We start from the raw sequence: 18,475 nt of genomic DNA, 5'->3' as shown, positions 1-18,475 counted from the left end.
GTTTCGCTCTTGTTGCCCAGGATGGAGTGCAATGGCGCGATCTTGGCTCACTGCAACCTCTGCCTCCCAAGTTCAAGTGATTCTCCTGCCTCAGCTTCCGGAGTAGCTGGGATTACAGGGATGCACCACCATGCCCGGCTAATTTTTTTGTACTTTATTAGTAGAGACGGTTTTTCTCCATGTTGGTCAAGTTGGTCTCAAACTCCCAACCTCAGGTGATCTGCCTGCCTCGGCCTCCCAAAGTGCTGGGATTACAGCCATGGTGCCTGGCCTGAGGGTCAAGTTTTTAATATTTGTGTATTAGTCATTGACTAAGGGGGCTGCAGGGAGGGAGTCTCTCTTGGTGAAGTGGCTACCACTGGCTGAGGGCACGTGTCCAGAGGAAGGCCAGCTGCAAACCACTGACCCCAACGTGCGGCATCTGAGGGACGGACACACCCAGGGATCAAGAGAACGGAGCCTGGGAGTGGCATCCACAGGGTCTGCAGTAGGCGACTCCAGTGCGTTCCTCCTGATCCCTCTGCTCAGCTGCCTACTCCAGGGAGGGGCTGGCTTTTTGGATTAGGTTGGATGATGCCCATCCTCAAGTATCTGAATAAAGCTCCTTCAGAGTGAATGCAATGGAGAAAGGGTAGTGCCTTGAGAGGAACTCAGGATGATAGTAGGAAGGGAAATAAATGCTGTAAAGCTAAGCACCCCTCACCCCCACAAATCCACTGAGATCTTTTCTTTTCTTTTAGAGAGGGTCTCACTCTGTTGCCCAGGCTGGAGGACAGTGGCATGAACACAGCTCGCTGCAGCCTTCACCTCCTGGGCTCAAGCGATCCTCCCATCTCAGCCTCCTGAGTAGCTGGGACTACAGACATGTGCCACCATGCCCAGCTAATTATGTTACCCAGGCTGGTCTTGAACTCCTGGGCTCAAACGATCCTCTCACTTTGGCCTCCCAAAGTGCTGGGATTACAGGCGTGAGCTACCACACCCGGCCCACTGAGACATTTTCTGATATCAGAACCTGAGTCTCATCTTTCCTGCCCCCACCCCTAACCTTAGCTAAACCAACCTCCTCCTCCTTCTTCAGGTCAATGTGGAGCCCTAGACATGCCTTATTCACGTGTTTCCCTGTCTTTCTGCCCTACTAGAGAGTGGTGCTTTTGGTCACTATGTCCCCCGGACCCGCCATGGACCCAACCCTGGGTCTTGGGTAAATGACCAGTCGAGTTGGTGTGTCCTCTGCCTGCCCAGGGCCAGCAGGAGTGAAGGGCACGAATTATCAGCACAGGGGCATTTGCAGTCCTTCTCGGCTAAGGAGGATCCCGGCTTTGCCTCCTGGTTTCTCCGTCCTTCCCTAGCCCTGCTGTGGCAATCATCTAGGATTTTGTGGTTGTTTCCGTTACTGTTGCTGTGTAACAAACCACTCAAAATGCAGTGGTATCAGCCCACCGCCATTTTATTATGCTCACAGGTTCTGAAGGTCACAGTGAACACCTTTTATCTGTTCCACAATGTCTGAGGCCTCCACAGGAAGGAGGGGCGGGCTACAAGCTGAAATCACCTGGGCCTTCTTCACTCACATGCCTGGGCATTTGGGCAGGGGTTGCCCAAAGGCTCAGCTCAGTTGGGGTGCTGTTGCCTGGACTGCCTGCTTTCCTGTGAGTTGGATTCAACCTTTTTTTTTTTTTTTTTTTTTTTTTTGAGACAGGGTCTTGCTGGAGTGCAGTGGCAAGATCTCAGCTCACTGCAACCTCCACCTCCCAGGTTCAAGCAATTCTCCTGCCTCGGCCTACTGAGTAGCTGGGATTAGGCACCCGCCACCTCACCCAGCTAATTTTTGTATTTTTAGTAGAGATGGGGTTTCACCATGTTGGACAGGCTGGTCTCGAACTCCTGACCTCAGGTGATCCACCCGTCTTGGCCTCTCAAAGTGTTGGGATTACAGGTGTGAGCCACCGTGCCCAGCCTGGATTCACTCTTGAAGCCACTGAATGGCAGCTCAGGGCTTCGATAAAGAGTGAATCTCCAGAAAACAAGGGCAGAGCGACGTGGCGTTTTATAATAGCCTCAGAAATCACAGGAGGTCAGTGTTGCCATGCTTTATAGGTTGAAGCAGCCACAAGCCTGTCCAAGGTCAAGAGAAGGAACAGAGGCCACTTTTGGCTGGGAAAGTGGGCCAAATAATTGGCAGCCAATAATTTAAAATAATCACAGTGGCATGAAGCCAGGAGGAAAGGAGACTAAGCTTTGGAACAGATTTTTTCAAGGTGGAAAAATCCAAGGTTGAAGAGAAAGGTGGAAAAGCAGCTGCAGGGAAGCTGTGAGGGAGGCAGCTAAAAGCAGCCGTCTAAGCAGCACTGCCGAGTCACTCCACAGTGCCAGCCACACACCCAGTACCAACCACATTCTGGCCACGGAAGCGGTTTCACTCCCAGACTGAGTTGCAGGGACTCAAAGCTTTGCAGGTGTTGTAGACCCACCTGGGCCACGCCCAGGCCTGCCCCAGGGTTTCTTCAGTAGAGGAAACATTCAGGATTTAGGCCACTTAGCATCATTTCCATCATCTCATGATTGAAGGTCAATTCGCCGAGGCTGTCGCATGCAGACATGCGTGCCTGGTATCTCATTCCCCCTATTGCTCACACTCCGCTTTCCCCTCCTCAGTCCCAGGAGCCAGACCTCCCCAGCTTGATGTCATCCTTTGGGTGGGAGGGAGGAAAGCAGGTGAGAGGGGCTCTCTCTGGAGGCTCCTGGTTTCTGAGACAGGCTAATTACAGGCTTCCTAATTAATGAGCCATGGGGTTGCATTTCATCCGCTGAGTCAGAGCTGGTGTCTGGGCCCTGGGCCCAAGGGAAGGGTATCAAGAATCATGGGAGGGGGAGGCCAGCCTGTGCCTCTGTCTCCCCATGCTGATTCCCTGTCCCCTCCCTTTTCAAGCCCAGTTCTCTCCAGCAGTTTAGAGGACATTGCAGGCCCCAGCCCAGCTTTGCTCCCGACTGCCGCCTCTGCTTACTGACCTTCCTGGGCCTGTTCCACTGTCTGCCCTTCACACCTTCCCACTCCACCAGGACCACGCAGGCCTCCTTTGGTTACCGACTCTCACAAGGTTTCCCAACACCCAGTTTAGTTTCTCTTTCAAATTGGATCTTCTTTGGCCACGTGTATCCCACACTGGGGTCTCTGGAGAGAGGCAGCACACCTTGGTAGGATCCTAGTACCCAGAGCCCTGGGTCGCAGATAGGGCCGTTCTTGAGCCCGTCTGTGCATCCTCCTCCCCACACCCTCCTCTCCCAGGAACTGCACACGACGAGTACTTTTCCATTCACATTTCAACCAGGAGATTCATCTATTTACTTGAGACTAACTCTGCTGAGCCTTTATGGGGGGAGCATCTTGTATTTTTGTGCCTAGAGGTGTAATACTGAATTTCAAAGGCTGTGCTGGAGCCTGGTCATGAGGTTGTTATTCCATAATTAGACTCTGCTGTGCCTCTGGTTCTGGATTGCACAGTGGATTTGGAACCAAGTGAAGACACTTCTGTAGGCTGTGTAGGCAATCAGAGGGGCTCTCTGTGGTCTGAGCCTGTGTTTCATCCTAACTCCAAGTGGGGATTAAATAAGATAATACATAGGCATTTAGTGCAATGCCTAGGACATTGTTTATTCGATATATAAACTTTTATTAAAACTTTTGAATGCAAAGGTTTTTAACATGCATGGATGGCCTCCAAGTTCTCCATAATCTCCTTGATAAAATCATGCATGTGTAAAGCACTTGCTTCTGGGCCATAGGCTGGACACAGCTGGCCCCTCCACAGAGGGTGACATGGCTCCTCAGCCCTGCAAAGATCGGCTCTGGGTGCCCAGGCTGCCTGCTGGTGGGGCTGGAATTCTTTTCATATTTTTTCAGGGGATCTTTGGACTAGAATCCTAGATGTAGGACGGCTGGGTAGAAGGATACATGCATACATGACTTAGCCAGATATTGCCACATTCCCCGCCAAAGATTGTACCCTTTGTATTCTGAGCATTAGTATATGACAGCTCCTGTTAACCCAAAGTCTCACCCACAGATTGTGACCAAACATGGAGATTTTTGCCAATCTGCTAAGCAAGAAGTGGTTTTTCATGGTCCTCTTTATTTCATCATATTATGAGTGAGGCTGAACATTGTTTACATGTTTAAAAGCCATTTGTATTTCTTCGTGAATCTGTTATTTTTAGAAGCTATATGTTATGGATATTAACCATTTAATACAGGTTGCAAATATATTTTCCCAGCTTGTAATTTTCGTTTTTACTTGCTAATGAATTTTGCCATGTAAGAGGTTTTTTGGTTTGTTTTGAGACAGAGTCTCCCTCTGTTGCACAGGTAGAGACGGGGTTTCATCACGTTGGCCAGGCTGGTCTCAAACTCCTGACCTCAGGCGATCCGCCCACCTTGGCCACCCAAAGTGCTGGGATTACAGTGGCTTGATCTCGGCTCACTGCAACCTCTGCTTCCCAAGCTCAAGTGATTCTCCTGCCTTGGCCTCCTGAGTAGCTGGGACTACAGGCACGCACCACCATGCCCAGCTAATTGTTATATTTTTTTGTTTGTGGGTTAGTTCTCCCCACCCACAAACCAAACTGTTCTTTTTCAGAGTTTTCCTGGCTACCTTGACTTGTTCTTACAAATGAGCTTTATTTATTTATTTTTTTTTTGAGATGGAGTTTTGCTCTTGTTGCCCAGGCTGGAGTGCAGTGGTGCGATCTTGGCTAGTGAGATCACTGGAACCTCCGCCTCCCGGGTTCAAGCGATTCTCCTGCCTCAGCCTCCTGAGTAGCTGGGATTACAGATGTGCGCCACCACACCCGGCTAATTTTTTGTCTTTTTAGTAGAGACAGGGTTTCACCATGTAGGCCAGGTCCCAAACTCTCGACCTCAGGTGATCCGCCTACCTCGGCCTCCCAAAGTGCTGGGATTACAGGCATAAGCCACCGCGCCCGGCCTACAAATGAGCTTTACAAGAAGAGTATCTAATGACAAAGGCAAATGTCCATGAGATAGTGTTAGAAATAGCAGGCAACAGACTCACACACTATATACCTAGAAATATTTTTCTCTTTACAGAAAACATCGAAAGGGAAACATCAAGACGTTTGTGGCCGCTTGATAGCCGGGTTAAGGGTAGCATTATCCTATTATTGGTGAAAACCCTGAGGGAATAAACTTGACCATCCCAAGTCTTCCTCCTTTGTCCTCACCTTAGTCCTGTGCCACTCTGGAGATCTTGTCACCCCTCTTGGCACAGACAGAGCCATTTCAGGCACCTCTCTGCAAGGGAGGGAGTGCATTACAGCTGGGTGGAGCCTGGGTGTACCGCTTCTGCCCAGTGGGGGAGGAAGGCAGGTGGGGTTCAAGCCTGTCTGATTTTGTACACCATTGTTCTGCTCTCCTGCCCCCATGGAGGGGGGGCTTTCCTCCTCTCCCAGGTGACAGTTCATAACAGGGAAGGGCAACAAGCTCTTATTTTGGCCCAGCACTGTCCAGGAGAACTTTCGGTGATGGTGGAAATGGTCTCTATCTGTGCTGTCCAATATAGGACCCACCTGTGCTGATCATAACTCCCAAAACAGGATCCCAATCACCATAATCCTAAATGTTGAAATCCCGAAAGATCAAAATCCCTGAAGTCTGAAATCCTAAAAATCACAATCTCAAAAGTCCAAATTTAAGAAGACTTAATTGTACCTAACTTCAAATCTGTCATTTATGGTTTGGGGATTCAATTAGACATCAGGGATTTTAGACTTTAGGGATTTCAACATTCGGGGTTATGGCCTTTGGGACTGTGTCTTTTGGGATTATGGCTGAAACCCAGTAGCCACTAACCCCATGTGACTATCAAGCACTTTAAATGTGGGTGGCGTGAGTAATGAACTGAGTTTAAAAATTCATTTCCTTTTAATTAAATAGCCACTGTGGCTAGTGGCTACTCTACGGGACAGTGCAGTTTTCACTAATTCACAACCCAGCCATGCCCCTTCCAATCCAGAACTGGAAGGAAAGAGCCTGCACTGGCAAGCACGCTGAGCAGCCAGGTGAGGTAACAGCAGGCCTAGCCCGGGGGGCCAGCTCTGAAGCCAGGACCTGCTCAACGAAGGCCCACAGGAGCCCTGGGGGAGAAACCAGCCTGAAGCAGCTTCCCACCCCAGTGGCCATCACAATGGCAGCCAGCCCAGCCTCACAATGTCACAATACCACAGGCAGGAGGCCGGGCAGGCAAAGTGGTTTCCTCTAGGGCAGGACTCTTTGTCTGCAGACCTACTTACAGCCACCAAGCGTCAGAAGGCCCATCTCCTGGGGAATGGAAAAGTGCCCAGCCGCTGGGAGGCCTCAAGCTGGAGAGCTACGGGGGAAGCCAGGCAGGTGTGGGGCTGGAAGAAGCTACTAAGCCCCACGCCCCAGGTGCTCTGGGGCCTCGCAGCCCAGCTGCAGGGAGATGGAACACTGTGAGCAGCTGTTCTTCTTCCTGGCCATTTGGTTCATCTACTTCTTTTCCGATGCCAACCTCTCTTCCACCTACTCAGGGGCTGGAAGGGCGACTGGAGAGCCAAGCCCCTGCGAGTGAGGATAGAGAATGGCCAAAGGCAGAGCCACAGGGTAGACCTTTGCACCTTGGGAGGAGAGATTTGGAGAATGGTGCCGCCTGGGCCCCTTTGCCCCCACCAAACCGCAGGGGTACCATGGCCCTGACCTGCGTTCAGAGGGCCGAGTCACTGTCACAGGAAGGGGAAGAGACATGTGCCCGCAGACCCTGTGGTCATGGAGGGGGCGGAAGATCTCTGCAGGGCAGCAGGGCCACAGCAAAGCTCTGAGGTTCTGAGTCTTATCCGTCCGCGGACTTAAACTCTGCGTGTTTACAGCTGTTCTGTGCCTGGGTCCAGGCTCTAGTGAGAAATAAACTGCCTTCAGAGCCAGGTGACAGCAAAAGAAATTTTATTCCCATTTTCTAGGGGACAGAAACAGAGCCCAGTGGTGCTTGGCATGTTTCTGGCAAGGGTAGTGAAAAGACCACTTCCTTTTGGGGGAAGTCTTTCAATTAAGAAAAACGAATGCAACTCCTGGGCGTGGCTCCACCTGTACCTAGGACAGGGCCTGCCACTCCAGGGGCTCCCAGGCTGGATTTTCCACCAGAGCAGTCTTGGGGGCAGAAGCCTGTTAGAAATGCAGATCCCCAGGGACCTGCAGGCGGTCTGGGCTGTACCTCCAACACAGCTGCTTAAAGGGAGGCAGCCCGGCCCTCATCTGGGAGCGCTGTGCTGACGCTGACCGCACGCTAGGGCTCTTGGGGTTGGGTGGACAGGATTTCTCCCAGAGAGATGGGCTCCCAGCAGCCAGAGCACACACTGTGGGTGTCAAGCTGCTGGTGGGAAGTAGGCTGTTCCCTGAAACCATGACACGTTGAAGGTGGGAATCACCAGCCCCCACACTCACCAAGAAATGCTTTTGCTACATGCTGGGGCTTTTTTCTTTTCTTTTTTTGAGAGGGAATCTCACTCCGTCGCCCAGGCTGGAGTACAGTGGTGTGATCTCAGCTCACTGCAACCTCTGCCTCCCCGGTTCAAGCGATTCTCATGCCTCAGCCTCCTGAGTAGCTGGGATTACAGGCACACACCACCATGCCCAGCTAATTTTTGTATTTTTAGTAGAGATGGGGTTTTGCCATGTTGGCCAGGCTGGTCTCGAACTCTTGACCTCAAGTGATCCACCCACCTGGCCTCCCAAAGTGCTGGGATAATAGGCATGAGCCACCATACCCGGCCACGCTGGGGCTTTTCTAAGAACACAAGCACACCGGAGGGTAAGGCAAGATTCTGGAGAGGCACAGACCCAGAAAGCCAGGGGCACACAGGAGCCTCGCCAGCGAGGGTGGCACAGGCCATCCACGAGGACCCTCAAATCTCATGTGAGGGCTGCATCAAGGTCAGTGCCAATGGGAAGCAGAGCGAAGCATGTGACCACCTCTCTGAAGCCATCTTTGTGGACAAATGATGTAGGAACTCACAAAAATGCAGGCGTGGCTAGGCGAAGTGGCTCATGCCTGCAATCCAAGCACTTTGGAAGGATCGCTTGAGCCCAGGAATTTGAGACCAGTCCGGACAACATAGCAAGACCTTGTCTCTACAAAAAATAAAAAAATTAGCTGGGCATGGTGGCACATGCCTATAGTTCCTGCTACCTGGGAGGCTGAGGTGGAAGGATCCCTTAAGCCCAGGAGTTCAAGGCTGCAATGAGTTATGATTCCACCACTGCCCTCAAGCTTGGGCAACAGAGACTGACCCTGTCTCAATTAAAAAAAAAAAAAAAAAGCAACTAAACCCCAAACCCAGATCTCTAAAGTCTTGGGTGTGGACTAGAGCCCTGGACGGCCTGAAGGAAAGGAATGTGCCTATTCACAGGGACATTCTGTTCACAAGGAAGGCCTGTTCAGGGACCCGTGGCTAAGCTCAAGGGTAAAATACAGCTTTAAAAAGCATCTTTAGGCTGTTCCTTCCCAAACGTGCTTAGAAGGGAACAGGGAAAGGCGGGTGTGTTTTCTCACTGAGGTTCTTCTAGTGGCTGGAATCTGATAGAGTACCAAGTTGTAGGGATATGGATATATTTTCCCTTTGGGACTCCATAAAGCTAAATGTTGGGCTGAAAAAAGGATGCAGCCTATAAACAAGCATTTTTCCTGAAACCGGCCGCATGCGGAAACGCTGTGCTCCCCCTCAGGGAGCAGTTTCAGAAGCCAGCTGAGCACAGCTGGCACTGGTCAGAGGGAGCCCTCCACCCTCCCACCACGTATGCCCACCTGCAAACCTGGGTTCTGAGTCCTCACGCAGGGGACAGATCTGAAAATTCCAGTTTGTGTCCTTTCAGGCCGTCGACAGGAATGACAGCCTGGCAAGCTCCAGTGACTGCACACAGCTACCCTGTGAGCTCCACTTGTGTGGGTGCAGGTGGGCGACAGGAGTGTGATGACACAGACGGGCACTCCACCAGGAGGAAACCCACAGCAGACGTCAACCATCGCTTTATTAAGGCTGCGAGTCGGGGGGCTGAGTCATGCACTCCACAGACACCCCCACTGCCCCCAAGGTCCACTTTTGGATGACCCTGAAGGCAGAGACTCCTGAGATCTGGGCCACAATCTAGGGTGAGCCACCCACAGTGCCCTGCTGGATAGGGGGGTATGCGGACTGCATGGGGGGCCCTCAGCGGGGGTCTTTCTGCCTAGGGTGGGGCTGGCTCCAGCAGGCCCTGGGCTCAGGCAGGGGGGGTGGCAGGGAGGCAGGGACATCCCCCCGCCCTCCAGCCTATGGCTTTGTTGCCCTATTGCTACCAGCGCAGAAGCAATGTGCTATACCGTGAGGTGATGAAGAAGAGCCCCGGGAGGGAGCAGGCAGCTCTGCACCTGGGACCTGGCCAGACCTCAGGGGTGCTGTGGCCCTGCTCCTGTTCCCCCTCAGCTCCTCCCAGCGATGGGTCTCCTCCAGTGGAGGCCAGTCACTCAGAAGTGGACCCGCAGCACGTCTTGGCTAGCAACCGGCCGCTGGCAGGCTGTGCACGTCATGGGCAGGGAGCGTTGCTTCTCACCCAGGCAGGGTCGGCACAGGAGGTGGCCGCAGGGCAACTGGTACACCGGCTCCTTTTTGAAGTAGGGAGAAAATACTCTTTTGCAGGAGGCACACTCGGGGCCCGGGATGCTCCCAGGCTGCTCTGGTGAATCAGGAAGGAAAACAGGCCAGGGTTAGGAAAGCTGCTCCATGGTCCAGGCTGCTCTGAGAGGCAGAGCCTTCCCACCATGCTGCTGCAGCATCTGGCTTCATCCCTCCCGAGTCCATCCCAGGCTGATCAGGTAGGGGAGTGGAAGCGGGAGAGGGAGCCTGGGAACCGGGGAGGCCTCTTCTCTATCATCTTTGACCAAATCTCAGTGCCTCTACGAATGCTTGAGAAGAGCTGGCTTCTGAGGGCAGCAGGAAGGACTGGGCCCTTCCTCCTGGTCTCCCAGCAAGGTTTACTTTCCCCCGTGATAGGTGGCCAAGGCTGGAGCAAGGCACAGCTCACTCTGACAAGATAAACTGCAAGAAATGTGAGAGGCGACAAGAGAAGGAAAAGGCAGGCCAGTGGGGTGGCTCAAGCCTGTAATCCCAGCATTTTGGGAGGTTGAGGCAGAAGGATCACTTGAAGCCAGGAGTTCAAGACCAGCCTGGGCAACATAGTGAGATCCTGTCTCTACAAAAAAGAAAAAAAAAAAAAGGAAAAGCAGCACATGGTCCAGTGTACCAAGGTTGGAGAAGTGTGAGAAGGGAGGTCAGCAGAGATAAGGCTGAGGCCTGCAGTGCACCTGCCACTGGGGCCTAGCTCCTGCTCCCTTCAGCCCTGCAGCCTGCAGCCCCCTCACTGCTACTGGCAGCCCTGCTCCCAACTCCTCAATCCCCCTCCTGTGCTGCCCTGGCCCTCTGGGCAGGCTCTCCCTCTTTCTGCAACTCCTGCAGGGCATCCTTGAATGAAGGTCACAGTGAGCAGCTCCGGCCACGCCCCACCAGGCTGCACCCACGGCTCTTCCTTCCCTCATGGCCCCTCTGGAGAGTGACAGGGGATGGGCTTGCCTGTCCTCCTTGCGGTCCATGTCTCCATTCCTAGCCATTACTCTCTGGAGGACCCCAAAGGAACCTCAAACCAATTTGCTTCAGAAATGTTTCTTAACCCCCCTTCTCTCTGTCCATTTCATCACCATAATCCAGGCCACTCAACACATCTCTTCCTAACTATTCACCTGCTCCAGGCTTGTCTTCTCAATCTGTCCTCAAAGCTGCCTCCAATGACCCACCTATGTAACTTGACCACCCCATAACTCTGCTTTCTACCTCTTAGGAGCTCCCCAACTTTTGGGACAGTCAAGACTCCCTGCACGGCCCACCCAGCCTCCTCACCTCTCTTCACACCAGTCTCAACTTTTAGAGTCCAGCAGCTTCCAATCACTTCTTTGCACACTCTGCGCTGCTGGCCTCCTCACTTTGTGCTTGCTGTTCCCTCTGCCTAGAATGCCCTTATCTGGAGACCTGGCTCAGATCACACCCATTCCATGAAGCCACCCCGGATTGCCCCTTTCCTGTGCTTTTGGAGCCCACTAGCCCTTCTCAGCCTCCAAGGTAGGATGCCTGCTTCCTCCCCAGGCTTTGCAGGCCCTGAGGGTCAGGACTATGTCCATGTTTCTCATCTGGCCTCAGGATCTGGTGCAGCACCTCACAGGGCAAGTGCTCCATCCACATGTGATGAATGGACCTGCCATCTACACTCGGGCACCAGGCACCAAAGAAGGGAGGGCAGGGGTGCCCTACACGGGGAGCAGGAACTGAAGTGTTCCTGCCTCCGCATCCCTGAGAACTGTAGCCAGGAAAGAGTGGCCTGGCTGCGGGTGTTTTCTTTGGGCCAAACATTAAGCAACATAAAAGTACCGGTGCCTCTCCTGTGCACACAAGCCAAAAATTCCCCAGTGAGTGGAAAGTTTTACCTCTATAGGGATGGGAAGGAGGGAGAGAGAAGCAAGGGAGGAATGAAGGTGGGGAGGGAGGGGGGAAAGAAGGGAGCGGAGGAAGCAGGAGGAAAGAGCCACTGACTGCTTTTCAGTGGTGCCCCTTTCATGCAGGCTCTGTCAGAGGCTTCAGAGATCTGCCTGACCCACAGTGCATGATGAGAATTTATTTTCCATCAGTTTTAAAAAGCACACCTGGCACAACACCACAGAAGCATGCAAGGGCCCCAATTCCCCCCCAGCACTGACCAGAAGTCCCATTAAACGATCTCAGAGGCCCAGAGTCCCAGGGGCAGTTTCAGTGACAGAAAAAAAAAAAAATCATCAAGGAAAAGACAATTATTGTGCCCTGGGCAGACTGGAAACCCAAGTATATAACTGCAAACTGAGGTGACTAAGAGAGAGGATAAAAAAGAGGGCTTGCTTTGAACAGGGTGGGCTAACATGGCCTCCTGTAGGAAGAGCTGTGAGAATAAAAAGGGGCCAGCTACACAGAATGAAAGGAGAGCAAGCACAAAGAACAGACTATCCGTTAAAGAAAAAGTCACAGTGGTCGGGCACGGTGGCTCACACCTGTAATCCCAGTGTAATCCCAGCACTTTGGGAGGCTGAGGTGGGTGGATCACCTGAGGTCAGGAGTTCGAGACCAGCCTGACCAACACAGCGAAACCCCGTCTCTACTAAAAATACAAAAATTAGCCGGGCATGGTGGCAGGCGCCTGCAGTCCCAGCTACTCAGAAGGCTGAGACAGGAGAATTGCTTGAACCAGGGAGGAAGAGGTTGCAGTGAGCCAGGATCGTGCCACTGCACTCCAGCCTGGGCGACAGAGCGAGACTCCGTCTCAAAAAGAAAAGAAAAGAAAAAGACACAGTGAGGCTGGGTGCAGTGGCTCACACCTGTGATCCCAGCACTTTGGGAAGCTGAGGCAGGTGGATCACCTGAGGTCAGGAGTTCGAGACCAGCCTGGCCAGCATGGCGAAACGCTGTCTCTACTAAATATACAAAAAAAAAAAAAATTAGCTGGGCTTGGTGGCGTGTGCCTGTAATCCCAGCTACTAGTGGGGGCTGAGACAGGAAGATTGCTTGAACCCAGGAAGTGGAGGTTGCAGTGAGCCGAGATTGCACCATTGTACTCTAGCCCAGGCAATAGAGCGAAACAGAGCAAGACTCTGTCTCAAAAAAAAAAAACAAAAAAAAAAAGACACAGTGAGAGTGGGCTTCAGATAAGACTGCAGAGGAGGAGACATGGGGGCTCCAGCAGGCAGGACCTCAGAGGGAGTGGGAGTTGAGGTTTTATCCTAAGGTCAGGGGATGCCATGGTAGGATTTGAAGAAGTGGAGCATGGTGATGGGCTGACATGGTAAAAAGACCCGACTGCTATGAGGATGATGAGCCACAGTAAAGCGAGGATGGGGGGATACCAGCAGGGGCCACTGCAGGAGTCTGGGGGTGAGGCAGTGGGAGCTGCAGCCAGGGGAGGGGCCACAGAAGGAGAGCAGGGGACTAACCTGAGGTCACCTTGGGGGAGGATGGACAGGACCTGATAATGAACAGAATGTCAGGATGGGGACACTGAAGGAAATCGAGAATGACTTCTGTGTTAGAAGCCTCACAAGACAGAAGATGCTGCCCTTACCCAGGTGGGATGATGGGGGCAGTGAGGGGGAAAAGCTCTGGAGGGCAGATGCCAGCAGTACAGAGTCTGAATGTTTCCTTGAGAGAGGATGCTGAGCCCGGCCATGATGGCTCATGCCTGTATTCCCAGCACTTTGAGAGGCCGAGGCAGGTGGATCACCTGAGGTCAGGAGTTCAAAACCAGCCTAGCCAACATGGTGAAACCCCATCTCTACTAAAAATACAAAAATTAGCTGGGTGTGGTGGCGGGTGCCTGTAATCCCAGCTACTTGGGAGACTGAGGCAGGAGAATCACTTGAACCCAGGAGGCGGAATTGGCAGTGAGCTGAAATCGTGCTATTGCACTCCAGCCTGGGCAACGGGCAAGACTCCATCTTAAAAAAAGAAAAAAGAGAGAGGATGTTGAGTGCTGTCAGGGCAGCAGGATGAGTTCCAAGGAGAGGCAGGAGCTACAGGGGAACATGGACAGTTGCCGGAGATGTGGGTACTCACTTGGGTAACAGAGAATATTGAGATTAGAGAGTCCAGCGCCAGAGCTGGCAGAGAAGGCAATTGGCAATGGAAACTGAAGAGGGACCACCGAAGATAGGAGAAAAGAAGCAAAACAGCCTAAAAGCCAAGAGAGAAGGCGTTTCGCACAGCATGAGCTCCATCTCGTAAAAAATGCCTCCCGTTGCAATCAGTTTCTCTTGCTTTGTATCCTAATAGATTCTGGCATACAATGGGGGTCAAGGTTCAGTTTAGGCAAAAGTGGCCCATAAGCTGCCACTGCTCTTTCTTTATTATTATTATTATAATACTTTAGGTTTTAGGGTACATGTGCGCCATGTGCAGGTTAGTTACATATGTATACATGTGCCATGCTGGTGCGCTGCACCCACTAACTCATCATCTAGCATTAGGTATATCTCCCAATGCTATCCCTCCCCCCTCCCCCCACTGCTCTTTCTAAAACACTGACGGAATTGTTAATCTGAAGGGATGAGGACGACAAACCCAACCAAACCTCTCTTCACATTTACATAAAGTGCCCCGGATGTCAGACTGCAGACAGACTAGATGAGAAAAAATAACAAAAAAGGCCAGGCACGGTGGCTCAATCCTGTAATCCCAGTGCTTTGCGAGGCCGAGGCGGGCGGATCACGAGGTCGGTAGTTCGAGACCAGCCTGGACAACATGGTGAAACCCCGTCTCTACTAAAAATACAAAAAATTAGGCGGGCATGGTGGCAGGCGCCTGTAATCCCAGCTACTCAGGAGGCTGAGGCAGGAGAATAGCTTGAATCCAGGAGGCGGAGGTTGCAGTGAGCTGAGACTGTGCCACTGCACTCCAGCCTGGGCAACAGAGCGAGATGCAGTCTCAAATAAATAAATAAATAACAACAACAAATAAAAAGAGAAACAAAAATCCTCAGGAGAAAATAATTAACATTAGATCTCACAAGGAAACACAGCAGAGGGTGGCCAAGCCCTACATCCACAGAATTACTAAGGATTGACTAAAGAAAGCCTTTTCTTGTGAGGAGTTTAAGTTCATAGGCAGCCCCTCAACTACCCCTGGAAAAGGCAAGAGAACAGGTTCTCTCCCAGGGTGGGTGTTGGAACTGACGGGGAGGCTGGCCAGGCAGGTCCACAGAGCCCCCAGGGACTCGGCCCAGCATTCAGAGACAGAAAACAGACCACCCGTTCCAAGGCTCCAAGGAGATGGCGGGGCCCATGTTACCCGAGCCGGTGCCAGGCCTCCAGGAAGTGCTGCTCCCTCTTGTGCCAAGGTGCTGGAGCTGTCCCCTGGTCAGCCGTGCCGTGAAGGAGGGCATGGAGCCAAGGGTGGATGCCAAGGCAATTTCCAAGCTTTGTGACAGCTTCTGCTCGTGGGACAGTGGACCTGTCGAGAGATGCGCACAGCACAACATCCAGAGACAGGCTCCGCAAAAGAGAACAGCCCCAAGTCCTACGAGGGCTATAAAAACGGCACCTCCAATCTCACACATCAATGTAACGAAACTCCATCCTAATGTCTACTGGCGGACCATGACAGAACACTGGGAGGTAAAGCCCTGGGAACCCGGGCAGTTCCTGCCCTTCCCACCTGCTTCAGGCTTTTCTCCTCCTGGAGAAACTGCTGGGCAGACATGAGCCACCTCGTGGCTCAACTGCAGAACTGCACCCTCCTTTTTTTTTTTTTGAGATGGAGCCTTGGTCTGTCGCCCAGGCTGAGAAGGAGTGCAGGGGTGCCATCTCAGCTCACTGCAACCTTCGCCTCCTGGGTTCAAGCGATTCCCCTGTCTCAGCCTCCCAAGTAGCTGGGACTACAGGTGCGCACCACCACGCCTGACTAATTTTTTGTATTTTAGTAGAGACGGCGTTTCACCATGTTGGCTAGGAGACCTCCTGACCTCGTGATCCGCCTGCCTCTGCCTCCCAAAGTGCTGGGATTACAGGCGTGAGCCACAGCTCCTGGCCTCCTTTCTAAAGGCCTCCTTGCTGGCCAAGAAAATAACTGGGGCAAGCAAACGCTGGCTTTGGACTCCTGCTCCCTGCCCCCCATTCCCTCCCCAGAGGCCTTAGTCTTCTCTTTCCCTAACTCCGCCCTTCTGGGGACCCCACCACCCCCCAGGGGGGTTCATCTGCATTTTCTAGGTGTTCATGTCCTCTCTCCTGTTAAGTAAAACAAAGCAGTTTTTACCGAATAGAACTAAGACCCCACACTGACCACGCCACAATTTAGGGGACCTTCAGTGTAGGATCAACAGAAAGCCAAGCCATGGAATGAGGGTGAAGGCCAAAGGGGTAGGGGGACAGCTGCCCAAGAAAGGCCCCAGGGACCTGCCTGGCAGAAAAATTTGCAATGCTGTCTCAAAGAGGAGAATGGAACCTTTTGTCCACTGTTTGCAGGACACAGGACATCAGCTTAGGGCCTTGAAGGAGCCCTAGTCAGCATGGTCCTGAGTCACCAAGTCTGTCAAGGCCAACAGGACTGAGACCTCCACAAACTGACACTGAGGTCTAAGGACCTTTTTCCTTGTTCCACCCCAGTGCGCCTCAGATGTTTCCAGGAGTTTCTGAAGGTCATGTTAACTAGAATTTACTCTTAAAACCAAAGACACAGAAATAAACATTAAGCATACTATTTGCATAGTCTTTTAGAAGAACATAGGAAACTAAAAGAATGATCAACTCTAAACAGAATAATTTCCATAAGGAAAAAGAAAAGGTTGCCAGGCCAGGCACAGTGGCTCACACCTGTAATCCCAGCACTTTGGGAGGCTGAGACAGGCAGATCGCCTGAAGTCAGGAGTTCAAGACCAGCCTGGTCAACATGGCGAAATCCTGTCTCTAATGAAAATACAAAAATTAGCCAGGCGTAGTAGTGCGTGCCTGTAATCCCAGCTACTTGGGAAGCTGAGGCAGGAGATTTGCTTGAACTCAGGAGGCAGAGGTTGCAGTGAGCCAAAATCACACTACTGCACTCCAGCCTGGGCGACAGAGCGAGACTCCAGCTCAAAAAAAAAAAAAAAAAAAAAGGAAACGTGTCAAAGAGCTACCCTCCACAAGCACCAAGCACTGACAATCACAGGGACTTCTACTAGACAGGCAGAGTGGGTATTCCAATACTATTCAATTGTTCCAGAGCACAGAAAAGAAAAAATTCTAAATTCTTTCTATGGAACAAAAAAATCATTGATGACACCTGACCAAAGATGGCACACACACACACACACACACACACACTACAGTCCAACCTCACTAATGAATACAAAAATCCTAACACTAGCAAACAGAACCATTAAAAACTATGAACAGGGGCCAGGTGCTGTAGCTCATGCCTGTAATCCCAGAGTTTTGGGAGGCCAAGGTGGGTGGATTGCCTGAGCTCAGAGTTTGTGACCAGCCTGGGCAACATGTTGAAACACCGTCTCTAATAAAATACAAAAAATTAGCTAGGTGTGGTGGCATGTGCCTGTAGTCCCAGCTACTCGGGAGGCAGAAGCAGGAGAATTGCTAGAATCCAGGAGGCAGAGGTTGCAGTGAGCCAAGATTGCACAAGTGCACTCCAGCCTGGGCGACAGAGCGAGACTCCGTCACTATATAAAAATAATAATAATAATAAATAAATAAATAACAGGGCTCGGCGTGGTGGCTCACACTTGTAATCCCAGCACTTTGGGAGGCTGAGGCAGGCAGATCACCTGAGGTCAGGAGTTCAAGACCAGCCTGGCCAACATGGCGAAACCCCATCTCTACTACAAACACAAAAATTAGCCAGGCATAGCGAGCGCCTGTAATCCCAGCTAATCAGGAGGCTGAGGCAGGAAAATCACTTGAATCCGGGAGGCGGAGGTTGCAGTGAGCAGAGATTGCGACACCGCACTCCAGCTTGGGCAACAGAACGAGACTTCGTCTCAAAAAATAAAAATAAAAATAAAAAAAATTAGCCAGTATGGTGCTGTGCACCTGTAGTCTTAGCTACCGAGACAGGAGAATCACTTAAATCCCAGCAGCAGAGGTCGCAGTGAGCAGAGATTGCGTCACTGCTGCACTCCAGCCTGGGCAACAGAGGGAGACTGTCTCCAAAAAAACAAAACAAAAAGAAACCATTAACAGGCCGGGCACTATCGCTCATGCCTGTAATCCCAGCACTTTGGGAGGCCGAGGCAGGTAGATAACCTGAGGTCAGGAGTTCAAGATCAGCTTGGCCAACATGACAAAACCCAGTCTATACTAAAAATACAAAAATTAGCTGGGCACGGTTGTGGGCACCTGTAATCCCAACTACTCTGGAGGCTGAGGCAGGAGAATTGCTTAGGCCAGGAGGCGGAGATTACAGTGAGCCAAGATTGTGCTATTGCACACCAGCCTGGGTGACAGAGTGAGACTCTGTCTCATAAAAATACAAAAATCAGCCGGGCGCGGTGGCTCACGCCTTAATCCCAGCACTTTGGGAGGCCGAGGCGGGTGGATCATGAGGTCAGGAGATCAAGACCATCCTGGCTAACACGGTGAAACCCCGTCTCTACTAAAAGTATTAAAAAAATTAGCCGGGTGTGTTGGCAGGTGCCTGTAGTCCCAGCTACTCGGGAGGCTGAGGCAGGAGAATGGCGTGAACCCAGGAGGCAGAGCTGGCAGTGAGCCGAGATCGCGCCACTGCACTCCAGCCTGGGCGACAGAGTGAGACTCCGTCTCAAAAAAAAAAAAGAAAAAAAAAATCAGCCAGGCGTGTTGGCACGCACCTATAGTCCCAGCTATTCCAGAGGCTGAGGCATGAGAATTGCCTGAAC

At 51.9% G+C, this 18,475-nt stretch overlaps 1 protein-coding gene and 1 long non-coding RNA gene across 4 annotated transcripts in view; one reads left to right on the top strand and one right to left on the bottom strand.

Annotated features, from left to right (window-relative positions):
* Positions 1-6,123: 6,123 nt before the first annotated feature.
* On the top strand, positions 6,124-11,915 carry LOC129052196 (uncharacterized). The gene is made up of 4 exons (XR_008517089.2): positions 6,124-6,958; positions 8,903-9,179; positions 9,706-9,881; positions 10,060-11,915. It is a non-coding gene; the product is annotated as an uncharacterized LOC129052196 (long non-coding RNA).
* The window catches only part of UBOX5 (U-box domain containing 5), a 50,214-nt gene continuing 38,698 nt past the window's right edge, over positions 6,960-18,475 (bottom strand). The window contains exons 4-5 of one of the 3 annotated variants that reach the window (XM_054542090.2): positions 14,920-15,081; positions 6,960-9,742 (exon numbers count right to left, since the gene is read on the bottom strand). In XM_054542090.2, the coding sequence (XP_054398065.1) occupies positions 9,534-9,742; positions 14,920-15,081 (371 nt within the window). In that variant the 3' untranslated portion in view covers positions 6,960-9,533. The remainder of the gene's footprint in view (positions 9,743-14,919; positions 15,082-18,475) is intronic. The other 2 variants (XM_054542091.2, XM_009233416.4) reach the window with 2 other exon arrangements.

The sequence above is a fragment of the Pongo abelii genome, chromosome 21 (assembly GCF_028885655.2).
Source record: "Pongo abelii isolate AG06213 chromosome 21, NHGRI_mPonAbe1-v2.0_pri, whole genome shotgun sequence".
NCBI classification, from domain to species: Eukaryota; Metazoa; Chordata; class Mammalia; order Primates; family Hominidae; genus Pongo; species Pongo abelii.
Note: the sequence above shows the minus strand (reverse complement) of the source record. Positions and strands in the feature narration are given on the sequence as shown.